The sequence below is a fragment of the Eleutherodactylus coqui genome, chromosome 4 (genome assembly GCF_035609145.1).
Source record: "Eleutherodactylus coqui strain aEleCoq1 chromosome 4, aEleCoq1.hap1, whole genome shotgun sequence".
Lineage (NCBI taxonomy): Eukaryota > Metazoa > Chordata > Amphibia > Anura > Eleutherodactylidae > Eleutherodactylus > Eleutherodactylus coqui.
Window position 1 is genome coordinate 228,560,266 of NC_089840.1, and position 13,611 is coordinate 228,573,876.

General features: G+C 42.2%; 1 protein-coding gene across 1 annotated transcript in view; it reads right to left on the reverse strand.

Annotated features, from left to right (window-relative positions):
• Nucleotides 1-1,320: 1,320 nt before the first annotated feature.
• The window catches only part of RTKN2 (rhotekin 2), a 71,717-nt gene continuing 59,426 nt past the window's right edge, over nt 1,321-13,611 (reverse strand). Inside the window, exons 11-12 of the mRNA XM_066600814.1 lie at nt 10,209-10,316; nt 1,321-4,466 (exon numbers count right to left, since the gene is read on the reverse strand). Of these exons, the coding sequence (XP_066456911.1) occupies nt 3,934-4,466; nt 10,209-10,316 (641 nt within the window). The 3' untranslated portion in view covers nt 1,321-3,933. The remainder of the gene's footprint in view (nt 4,467-10,208; nt 10,317-13,611) is intronic.

Genomic DNA, 13,611 nt, shown 5'->3' on the forward strand with positions numbered 1-13,611 from the left:
GTTACTGTGATGAATTTGGTGCATCATAAGATAAGAGTGTGTTAGTTCGCACTGTCTTTTTAGACAGTATTAGTAAATGTGAAATATGTCCCAGTAGAAGAATTGGAAGCCAGTGGGATGATATGAGAAAGCACCAGCTGAAGTTTTGCCTGTAGTATATGTAGGGGTGCGCTACAGAGAGTGGCCTGTAGGGGGCAACAGACAGTCAGTCTGTTGCCTGAGACAAGGGGAAAACACCCGCAGGTGTGGTCAGTAAGATAAAAGTGTTTGTTCCTGCTGCAGTGGGGGAGTGGTGTGTGTCTGGGAGAACCAGGCTTCAGTTGAGACTTGTACTGCAACCAGACTGCTGGTTAACGGAACTCCTGTTGCATGCAGAGAGAGACGCTGTCCCGGCAGGACGCTTGGAGAACTCTGGCTCTGGGATTGAGGTCTGGAGACGTCCGGGAGGGAAGGAAGGAAAGAGACTGTCCCGGCAGGACGCTTGGAGAACCCTGGCTCTGGGATTGAGGTCTGGAGACATCCTGGAGGGAAGGGAAGGAAGGAAGGAAGAAAGGGAGAGAGACTGTCCCGGCAGGACGCTTGGAGAATCCTGGCCCTGGGATTGAGGTCTGGAAACACTACGTCCTGGTGATGAGCTGCGCTTATGGACTACTACAGGTCTGTGAAGGTGAACGGACTTGTTACTGTTTGGCAGCTGTGGACTTGATTGCTCCTCTTGATAACGGTGGAGGATTACATTGAAAGGACTTTGCAAATGTTATTATTTCTCTGGAGACCCAGTTATATATGTTCTGCTAAAGCCTATGTATAAATAAATGGAAAGAAGAAGTAAAAGTGACCATTTGGTGTACTCTCTGTTGTTACATATGATATTTTTATCAGAAATACTTTGGACCACTTTATACCCTTTGTAGGCACTTTCTAAACGTTCTGCATATGAACTTCAATACGCAACCCCTAGGGGTTTGAAAAAAAAATAATGCTAAGAAAATGTTTTAAGGAAATTCAAAATTTGAATATTTAAAGAGCCGCTCCAGCAAAAAAACACATTCCTCCACCTCTGTTGCCCCTCACATGATTGCATGTCCACTGTTGCTGCAGCACTAAGGACTTAAGGAGGCTCAGTACATGGATAATTTTGTCAGGTCTGTGCCAATAAACAAATTCATTTTACAGTTGACAGCATTACAATTACTGATAGAGTTTAACTTGGATGACATTTCCTGCACAGACTAATCCTAATACACATCATTGTAAGGCATACAAATACAGGAATTTACAATTGCGCAAAATGACACTAAAATGACACATACCGATACAATTTTGTCTGCTTGCAGCCACTAATAGGGAAAGCTTACTTCATGCGGCTTTATTGTTAAAGGGTCGCTCCGTTCCCCCAGTATATATAAGGAGCTAGTGTTGCCTTGGTTATTTACTCCTTTCCATCTGAAACTCCCAGCAACTTCCTCCTCAAATGGTCATGGGATCTCAATTTTGACCAGCTCAGATCTACTTGGGTTTATGCTGTCTGAAACTGGTTCATTTCTGAGTCCTTGTTATGCTGTTGCAAGATACCTACCTCAAAAACTGCCTAGAGAGGAACACAGGCACTTCTATCACAATTACTGATGATGATGACACAGCTCCTGTCACACAGTAATATTGGAGGAGATTACAGCTTATCCTCCTGACTATATACTTATGGTCTGTAGCTTATTAAGGTGAATAGAGAAGGTAATTCTACATCACACTGTCCTCCCACTAGGCAAAAATGGCATAGCCTCTACCTAAGGGCGTGCTGATGTATCATAGAATAGATTTGCAAGTAAAAAAAGTGTCTCTCTCTCAAGATGGTGCCCGATAAGTATCAGACAAGAGGCTGATTGGAAGTAGCTGCAATACACAGAGAAGACTTCTCGAGTATGACAGACAATCTAATGAGGGGAAATGGGGATGGAAAATGTGTTTTTGCTAGAGTGGACTTTTAAGTACAATGTATAGCACTATGCAGTAAACTTTTCCTAATGGTGGATGCAGATAGTCAGAATTACACACTTCTGTAGCTCCATTCAAGTAGAGATCTCAAAGATCCACACTATATTGGAACATTTCAGTAATGTTAATATTCTAATACCTAGCTGTGTTATAAGATATTATAAAAAGGTATTTAATGCTAAAAAAAACACAGCTTGTAAAAAATAAGACAAATCAGTGTGCACAGCCAACTGAAAAAGAGGATATTTGTTATAGTCTTAGGAGATAAGGAAGAAACAAGTTTCTTCACTAGAGCAGAACCTATACATAATAAAAAAAACCCACATGTTTTACGACAATATAACATTTTTCCATCAAAACTTTGGAGATGAATCATCTGAAAATTACATACTTGAATCAACTTTTTCCATTTAATGTAAATCTTCAAAAATTCCAGTTTTCACACTAGCTATTGGAGCACACACTAGGCTGATAGTTCCAGTTTTTTTTCTTTAAAGTTCACATTCTTTTAGCTTTGATGTGCAGGCTGGCACAGAGTCTGCAGAGTCATGTCATGATCGTTAGTGCGGAGCATTTATCACAACCTCCCTATTATACTGCTGGATGCCTATATGCCACTATACACACACATATGTAAGGATCGGTATACAGCATCCCTGACACTCCCTAGTTTCTGGGGATGGGCTATACACTATCTTTCCCTGGAGACACTATTGAGCTATAGACACTTTACGGGATCATGAAGAAAGAAAGTTTGTGCCTCCAACTCCAGACAACTTTTTTTTTTTAAATACTGTAACTACAACATTAGGATTTTCTCCTACATACTTACATTTATGAAACAAATATTAATTTTCTTACGCATTCCCTTTAAGAGGGGTTGCCTAGGTTTAAAAAAAAGCAAATTAAAATAATCTGACAGTCTGGCATGGTTTCGGACCGAACCCACTAGCATTTAAAAGAGTCACTTAAAAAAAATTTCAGAAAAATCACAGAATGCGGCCAAATACTTATCAATGTACTAATACTACAACGCTCCTCCTCCTATTAAACGGAGGAGTGTTGCACAGGTGCAAAGTACTGATGAACAACCACTCTTTTTAAAAAATTTTTTATACATACTTGTACAACAATAAAGCATACCAAAAGGGTGCCAGGCCACATAGTACATGCTACAACCTGCTAATGATGCCCTATTTCAATTCAGTGGGTTACCCTACACTATTTTGGATTAGTACATTGATAAGTTTTTGGCTGCACTCTATGAAAACGACAATGCAGATGAGATCAGAGCCGTGACTTAGTAAAATTAGGTTTAAAAGAAAAAAAAAAAAGTCATTGGCAGCTTCTGGCATTAAAAAATAACATTTTCATGGGTTGAAAAAAATTAAAAAAAATCTGTCCAAAATTTACAAAATCAGCACTGGCTCGTTATAGGACTGCATTGAGCATTTCTGCATTATTCCCTTCTGTTTAATGATTATGAGCTGCAATGGTCCCGATTAGTAAGACTAATCATAACAAAGTCTCGGCTCATGACAGTAACTGGCCGAGAAAGGAATGAATGTGGAAAATTCAACTTAAACTGACATTTTCACTTTTTTCTGTCCTGTGTGTAATTACGTGGCACAACCGTCTTTGAGCCAGTGGAAAATGATAAAAATAAAAGAATAATCTCTTTGAAGATTAAGAGTGCCGTTTTCTTTCAGGCTATTCGCAAAATTCTTACACGTAATCTGAGCACATAAATAACACGAGGATAGGATTGTGATTAAAATTATAAGCCAATTATGCTGTTCAACAAATTGCTCAGAGAACGAGAAAAAAAAAAAAAAAGTCTTTCCAGTGAGCCCTTCATAGACAATTACAGTTAATTTGTAGGTGAAGTTTTTCCAGTTTACAACAGACTTAAAAAAATACAAACAATATGCCAAAACGTCATTCATGCGATTGCATCCACGACTTCGGGACCAATCTGTCTTTTATGGACTTCTGTCTTGGAGCCGGAATTGGTTTTGAAGGAGCAAGCTCAGCGTCTCTCTTAATCTGGTCCTCATCTCCCTCAGACAATATGGGCTTTCTAGGAGGGGCGATTGGTCTTTGGAACTGTTGCATGATAGAAGACAATTTAGCATCGAGAGACTTGCGAGAAAAGCTTGACCGTGGCCAGATATTCTCTTTTTCTATTGGATCTGAGACCTTATGACCTGCACTATATGGCGTTATGTTGGGTGGTGGTGGTGGAGCTCTTCTTTTCTTTCCTTTGCCATCCGGATGGTTTGGTTCATTATTTTTTGAAGATGGAGAGAGCGTTTTCTTTTCAACATGAAATTGATGATTACCATCAAATAAGGCAGACCATGGAGGTTGAACAGAGTCTTCCTGACCAATGAGAAACTGCCCATCTGTCTCTTCTATTTTCTTGTGCAGAATATCTGTTAGACTTTCAAATTTTACTGGAGAGCCAATGCCTAGAAAACAAATTTATAACATTGATAAAGTATTGATAAAGCCATGGCTGCCTATTCTTCACATACTCTACTCCCCCCCCCCCCCCCCCCTCGTTTGTCTCCCCTCTATAAATGGACAATGAATTTTCAGGGCAGGATACTAGTTTTACAATTTTACTTTTCATTTTCAAGTGATTAACCCATTGCAATCCAATTTTGGATTCAGAGTTTCCTAGGGGGCTTTCTCTTTCAGTCATTATACAATGGCGCCATCGGCTGGCTAGAGCCAGTACTGCAGTATGGGACATTCTGGAGAGGCCTCTGATAACAGAGCAGCCGGTAATCTACAGTGAGAATACCCTGCCGGACGTCTTCCGACATCGGAGCTGTACAGCCTTCAATCAGAATGTCTTTAGACGTCAGACAGTGGATTGGAAAGGGTTAACCTCCTAATGGACAGAGTGTTTCGGGCCTAAAGGACCATACATTTAAGCAGTTTTTTGGCCTTTTTTCCGTCCTCTTTGGCCAGTTTCACACGGTTGAAATCCTTGCACGAGACTTGTGAGTTGCGAGTCACACAAATCTTGCACGAATATGAACCCCATGCTGGCGGTCTTTTGAATGCGGGGTGGGGAGGGGGGATTCTAAAGTTATTTCTGCTGGTTTTTTTTTATGACATAGTTCTTTTTTACCTTTTTCATTAAAATATTTTTCCTTTTTTTGTTTTATTAGGAGTAATGTATACAAAAAGCTAATAAAAAAATTACATGTAAGGTACTTTTTAAAATTTTTACATTATCGCTAAAATAAAAGTATGGTAATAGGTTTCCCATTCGGCTTCAGATGTTTTGATACATAAAGTTTCATAGTCTCGGATTACAGGGTGGTTATGGTGACGGTTCAGGTTGGCAGATTCTTTTTTTTGTTAATACAGTTGTAATTTTTTCTATAATTTTTTTTAATATATCTTTTTTAACTTATATATGTCCTATAATATCATACAAGACCTCTGGAGGACATTCACACTGTTACATTTTCTTTTTGATTTCACAGTTTTCCACTGTAACGGAGGCATTCGTAGAAGCCCAAGTTATAGGTGAAACATTTCCCCTATGGTGGCAGTAGTCACTAACAGGGCTGCTCTGGGTCTAAGACCCAGGAGCTCTGCTGTGCTGGCGGTCAATGGCGATCACATGATCGCTCGGTCCAATAAAGGAAACTGTACTGCCACTTCCCCTATTTACTACATAGCAATAATTAACCCTTTCCAATGCACTGTCTGATGTCTGAAGACATTCTGATTGAAGGCTGTGCAGCTCCGATGTCAAAAGACGTCCAGCAGGGTATTCTTACTGTATATTACTGGCCGCTCTGTTGTCGGGGGCCTCTCCAGCATGTCCCATACCGCAGTACTGGCTTTAGTCAGCAGATGGCACCATTGTATAATGGCAGAAAGAGAAAGCACCCTAGGAAACCCTGAATCCAAAATTGGATTGCAAAGGGTTAAGAGCAGTTATAAACCACATCTGCTTCTTCTCAGGGTCCTCAGTTGTCTATCGTAGCTGGCACACGGCTTGCTCCTGCTAGATTGCAGGAGCTTTAAACCTGCGCTGTATATTTACCATGTTGAGGAGTTACAGCCCAGAACCAAGCGCCATATATTTACAGTGCTTTGCCCTTAATGGGTTAATTAACAACTGAAAGGGAATGTCGAAGACTTTCAATTGATGTTCTATCCTTCGTATAAATAATCCATCAATGTACTGTATAATCAGTGGAGGTCCCAACCTTGCCGATCAGCAGAATGTAGCTATCCAAGCACAGCAAAATGTAAGATACAAATGGATGTGGCTGTGCCTAGACCTGCCGCTTAGGGTCCCTTTTAAACAGGAGAGAGGATCACTCAGTGGAGGTAGGCGAGGTAGGTCTCTGGCCCATCCGCCTCCATTCACAGTAAACAGGCTGTCGCTCATTAATGAGTAACAAAATTCACGTAAAAGTGCCCCTAAGTCAGTCAACGCAACTAGGCTTAGCTGCGGTGCCAGGCATGGGCACACCACTGTGCATAGACAATAGCGTTATTGGTGGAGGTACTCCATTGTAAGGATGGGTTACCAACTGAAAATACAGATATCAGAAATTAGTATGAGTAAAATATTAGTGAACTGAACTGTTCCTGACCATACTGTACTGAAATAGTAGCCAAATGTTACAGTAGATAGCTGCAGTCGGTCATGAGCTACCTTGCCTGACATGGCCAAGCATGCATGTGTAAAGGTAAGTGTGCACGCGCTCAGAATATAAAGAGGGGAGAAAGCCGATACCCAAACCTTGTCTCACTCCACATGTCATCGGGGAAAGTTCGGAGCCCCCCCACCCCCACCCATACACAACAGAAGTTCTGTGTGTGTCCTGTTCTCCAGCAAAAAGAACTAAAACTGACCTATTCACAGAATCAATGATTGTCGCAGTAGGCAATCCCCAACAGATCAATGTTTTTTGATCTACTTTTTTGGATACGATTATGATGAAAAGTTCCCCTTTAAGATTACTCAGCAGGTGTCATGTCTATAGAGTATAACTAATGGTGCATTGCATTATAGCAGCACAGCAAGCCAATTCATAAAAATCTCAGCTGCATTGACAAATTCAGCCCTGCTACATTTTCTTTGTAGTCTATGACAAATCTGACTACAACATGGTGAGAGAAAACAAAACAAAAGAGTAAATTGTAATTAGGCCATGTTCATATGACCGATTCTCATACGTATTCCACGACAAAATCCACGTGAAATCTGTCTCCCATTGTTTTAACTCCTTAGCGACCAGCCCATACTGTTTGTACGTCCTGCCTAAGTGGGCTTTAATCCCCGAGCACGTAAAAACATGCTTCCTCTGGGGTTTAAAGCACTGTGGGCTCTGGACATGACAGCTTCATGGGGGTCTGCGGGAATGCCAGAATCACTTGGATATGCAAAACCTTAACGGAGTTATTCTATGTTAAAGTGACATGTCAGATTTCCAAAATTTGGCCTGATCATTAAAGGGGTTGTCCCGCGCCGAAACGGTTTTTTTTCCTTTTCAAACCCCCCCCCCCACCCCCCGTTCGGCGCGAGACAACCCCGATGCAGGGGTTAAAAAAGAAGACCGCACAGCGCTTACCTGAATCCCCGCGCTCCGGTGACTTCTTACTTACCTGCTGAAGATGGCCGCCGGGATCTTCTACCTTGGTGGACCGCAGGGCTTCTGTGCGGTCCATTGCCGATTCCAGCCTCCTGATTGGCTGGAATCGGCACGTGACGGGGCGGAGCTACACGGAGCCCCATTGAGAAAAGAAGAAGACCCGGACTGCGCAAGCGCGTCTAATTTGGCCATTAGAGGCTGAAAATTAGACGGCCTCCATGGAAACGAGGACGCTAGCAACGTAGCAGGTAAGTGAAAAACTTCTTATAACTTCTGTATGGCTCATAATTAATGCACAATGTACATTACAAAGTGCATTAATATGGCCATACAGAAGTGTATAACCCCACTTGCTGCCGCCGGACAACCCCTTTAAGGCGCAAACAGGCTTGGTCACTAAGGGGTTAAATAGATACAGATTTAGAAATCTGCAACGCGGAAAAACGTGATATATTGCATATTTTACTAGGATTCCTTGACCGATCAGTAAGTCACAGCAAATCTGCATGTTAAAAATAGTAGGAAATCAGAATCAAAAATCCAGTATAAATGCAAGGATTTGCCTTGAAATACAAATGGGACTTTTCTAATAAGGATTTCTGTTGTGTGAACATTTATTTTCTCATTTCAACGTATTCTATAACTTTCTCTCCCACTATTGTGCGCAGCATACAATTCACACTTTTACATGTGTGACATGCTGAATGCGGTAGCCTGGCTCATCTTCCTGTCCAGCCGCTACTCGGACGCCTCTGCCCGGTGCCGGTCACTGCACTGGCTGCCCGTTAATTACAGAATTCAATTTAAACTCACTACCTTCATCCACAAAGTCCTCCACAGTGCAGCGGCACCATACATTGCCTTCCTCATCTCAATCCATCACCCAGCCCGGGCTCTCTGCTCTGTTAACGAAACTAGACTGCGTGTTCCTCTAATTCGAACTTCTCATTCCCGCCTCCAAGACTTCTCCAGAGCAGCACCGGTCCTCTGGAACGCACTACCAAAGGCTATCCGGGCAATCCAGGACTTGAAAAACTTCAGGCGTGCTCTAAAGACGCCCCTCTTCAGGGAGGCATACCGCATACCCTAAACAAACCCCTCTGTACTCCGCCTGATAACATGCTCCCTGACCTACTGACTGCAATCCCTGCTAGCCACCATCAACTGCCCCTGCAGTCATACCGATTCTGCCCGCACACGGCTGAACATCTGACCATTGTCTATGTGCATAGCATCCCTCACTCTCCACCTCACCATACCGTGCACATCTCCAGCCCCTTTACCTTCTGTATCACCCCATTATTTGTAGTATGTAAGCTTGTTGGAGCAGGACCCTCACCCCTATTGTTTCCATCAACTGATTACTATATGTAACCGTGGTTCTGTAATTGTACTTTTGTCTTTCTGTATTCCCCCTGTCTTTGTAAGCGCTGCGGAATATGTTGGCGCTATACAAATAAAGATTATTATGTATTAATGACTTGAATTCCTCTGCTAAACTTCATTTGAACACCCCTATCAGTAGAATGGATCGTGTCTTATTATAAACCATGCTACATACAATGCAGACCCTTATAGATGTCAGCCATGGTTTGTGAAGGGAAGTGCACGCTATTTGATATTCGGGTTATACTGTGGCGGCACACAAGCCGTCCATCACAATTTGCAATGTATTGGCCTGTCTATAGTGGTGCAGGAAGTGTCATCGTTGGACAGTTGAACAATGGAAGAACATTCTATGAAGTGACTAACACTACTCCATCATCAAATCAGAAGGAAGTGCTTGGGTGTGGCGGACCATAGATAACGTCTTCTGCCCGAGTGTTGTGCCAACCGTTATGTACGGCTGAGGATCCGTTGTGGTCTCCGGATGTTTTACATGGCATGGTCTCGGTCCGTTAATTGTAGTGGCAGGAACAATGGACACAGAGGTCAATAAAGTGCTTCTGACAATGTGACAATACTCTGAAAATGGTCAACAATATTCCCAACAAGACAATGCGCCCTGTCACAAATCCAACACTGTTTTACGTTGTGCTTGAGGTTATGGATGTTCCCTGATTGGACTGGCCTACACAGGAGTCCTCACCTGAACCCTACTGGACATCTTTAGGACATACTGGAATATCTGGTCAGGAAATATGAACAGCGTCCATCTTCCCTGAGAACTCATGAGATGTTTGCAGGATGAATAGAGGGAAGTAGCAGCAAAAGTGTATCAGACATTAGTAGAAAGTATGCCACGGTGAGTACCTGATGTCATTAGGGCCAAAGAAGGCTCCACTAAGTATTAACATATGTATATAAACACTACTTTGAAATATTGCTCAGGTGTCCAATTACTTTATGTAGGATCATGTATTGCAACTATCATGCTTGAGGTAATTTGGTATGAATGTATTACTTCTGTAATGATTTAAATTAAACTAGCAATGTTTGATATGGAAAACAAGAATCCATACAAATGAAATGGAGCCGTGTGACTGTATGTGCGCTGACAATTACATGAGCGAACATTACAAAGAAGGACAGATAATTCCAGCGTTCTTTTTACCTTCCACATCTACAGATTACACTTACTCATATCATGGTACACGGACGTTGCCTCTTTTGTCAGGAACAATGGTGGTTTCCGTGGTGACATAATCTCTATTTTCATGAGTTCTTCTGCACAATGCTTCCACTGACCTGAGAGGGGCACAACTCTGTTTAGCCGAGCAGCAGACAGCAATTTTCATTTACACATGAAACACATTTTCCTTTGATAGAGGTTTCGTATTTTCCTTCACTAAATTGATCAGGAAACATAACCCTCTAAAACATATTTATAAGAGATAGCAGGAGGGAAGCAAAATGTTATTGGTTGTGCCTGTAAAACATTTACGGAAATGTAAAGAACCGAAAGTGAAATTTCTATAATATTATAATATTTCATTATACATATATATATACACATACATACATATATATACACATACATACACACACACACACACACACACACACACACACACACAGCATGCCGCAGTTTGTTTGCCGCGCAAGATTTCTCGCGGCCATCTGCCTAGTATTGCGTTTGCTAACACAATCCTATGGCAGCTTCCACGGGCGGAAAGTTTACGGGAAATCCCGCCGCGGAATTTCTGCCGTCTGCAGGCGGCCCCAAGAGTGTCTTATATTAATTTTTGTTCCCAAGGATGCACTAGGTCTTATTTTTAGGGGATGTCTTATTTTTCCATGAAGAAGAATTCACATTTATTGTTGAACAAAAATAATGCACATTTATTATATATGTACAGTAGTTGTCATCACAAACCAGCAGAACCAGACAAACTCTGAATCCTATCAAGAATTTCTTGTTACTACCATTATTTCCATGTACACACTGTCTGGAGACTGTAACGATCACTCCCTAAAGAATCAAAGTGACACACTGGTTGCCTGACTCACACACAGGGCAACAATAAATAAGGGCTGTCAAGTACCTGCCTCCCACACACACTGTCTGGAGAGTGTAACGATCACCCACAGCAGTTCCTGGACCACTTGTACAGCAGGGACAGTATTGTAGCTTCCGGCCACCAGAGGGAGCTCATCACAGCAGACTCACAGAGCAGGGACAGAGCTAGGTCTTACGTTCGGGGAAGGCCTTATATTTAGCACTTCAGCAAAACCTCTATTAGGTCTTATTTTCAGGTGAGGTCTTATTTTCTGGGAAACATGGTATATATGACCCACTAGAAGTAGTCCAATTATTTATTTTGCATTGATCCCAATATACAGCTTGTATTGCTTTCAGTTAGCGCATACATAATCTCCCAGCATTCCTTGCTGACCCAGTATTTGCCCAGCTTCTGCTGGCGATTTTTATTTTGTGTACTTACAGAAATTGCATATAGCAAGAACAGGAACTGTCCAACCACCAACTGCATTATTTACACAAGTGAGTTCCGTCCGATAGCGTTATGGATGGAACTCACACATGAAAATAATACATTAATTTCAAGGTGTTAATTTATGTAAGAGATTTCCCTCTTGGACCGACGGTCTAAAGACTGATTTACACGCAATGATTATTGCTCAAAAATCGTTCAAACGATGGCTTTTGAGTGATAATTGCTGCATGTAAATGCTCCCATCATTTGCTTTTGTACCGAAAGATGATTTTATGTGAGCATGAAATCCATCGTTCGTGATAGCAGGGACCTCATGCAGAGTTTTCTGCGGGCAGCACTGATAACACTGTTTTCAACTACAGTACCACAGCAGAACAAAGGAACTGTATGCAGAGAACAGACCACCTGCTGTTATCTGCATACAGCAAAGGGAGCCTCATTTACATGCAAAAGAAGCTAATAAGCTACTAATGGGCATAAGTGCCCATTAGCAGCATATGCAAAATGATCGCTCAAACTGTCATTCAAGCTATCTTTTGAACGAATTTTGAGCAACCATCTTTGTGTGTAAATGGGGCTTAAAATAAGGCATGCTGCAAATCTTCTATTTTTGGGAGATTCTGTTAAGGAATCGCCCATTACTTCCTATGGGAGGGGAAAAATAAATAAATCGCATTGCGCTTGCATTTAAATGTCAGTTTTATGCGAGTGCAACACAATCTTTTTGTTTTTAATATTGAAACATTAATCTGAATAAATATTTTGTGTGTATATATATATATATATATATATATATTAGGCAGGTAAAGGGCTTATTTAGACGACCGTATATCGGCTCGGTTTTCACGCCGAGCCGATATACGGTGTCCTTGTCTGCGGGGGAGGGGGGGGGAGGATGGAAGAGCCAGGAGCAGGAACAGAGCTCCCGCCCCCTGCCACTATCTGCAATAGGAGGGGGTCGAGGCTAAGTACCGGCGCTTAGCTCCGCCCCAGCCCCTCCCGTTGCAAATAGTGGCGAGGGGCGGGAGCTCAGTTCCTGCTCCTGCCTCTTTCATTCTCCCCCCCCCCTTGCAGACAAGGACACTGTATATCAGCTCGGCGTGAAAACCGAGCCGATATACGGTCGTCTAAATAAGCCCAAAGGTTGAGGTTGTGGACAGAGTATACCTCCCTCCCAGGCTCTTAGTCTGGACAGGGTGGAGATGCAGTCCATAGCTTCACCCTGGCTCTCAACTCAGCTGTAGGCACTGACCACGTTAAATAAAAGCCTGCAGGGGAATAAAAGGCTGCAGTTCCATGGGGTCAGTGTCTGACAATCTGAGGGAGCAGCAATACCCGTCGGCGTAGACCTGAACGCCCTGCGTGGTGCATATGTTCTGTTAAAAATACTTTTTCTGTTGCTTTATCTGGAGTCTACCTTGGAAAAATAAAACAAAGTAAGTTCCAGAAGTGTCATTGCCGCCCCACCCCCTGGAGGACTTTGTTACTATCTATCTATTACACACACACTTTTTATATTATATAATGCTAGCTGATATACCCTTTTCCTGTTTATGACATAATCAATGCTCGTGCCAAATTTCACGCTTCTATGACACCGGAAAGTGAATTAGATTCCGTACGTAAAATTTGGACGCTAATTCTTTTGCGCTAGAATTGAACAATCGAGTTGAGACCCAATTACTTTTCCTATTTTGGAGATAGTCTATGCTTGCGCCAAATTTCATGTTTCTACGACATCGGGAAGTTGGAGAACTTTTGGCGAGTCAGTCAGTGAGTGAGTCAGTGAGGGCTTTCAGCTTTATATATATAGATTAGAGTATATGGACAACCAGACACAATAGGGCTTATTAAACACTGTAGACTGACTTCACAGTAGTGGTTCATTTTGTTTTTCCTGTCCAGCCCCATTATGTTCACACAAGGCGGAAATGCTGCAGAATTTCCGCATAAAAGGAAATGGTTTCAAAATCTGCACCATCAGATTTTGACCAGGAATCAGTTGCGTATCTGTAGTGGTTTTTAACAGCTGCAGTGCTCCCCCCACCTCGATATACGTCGCATCCTGTTACATGTTACCCAACTCA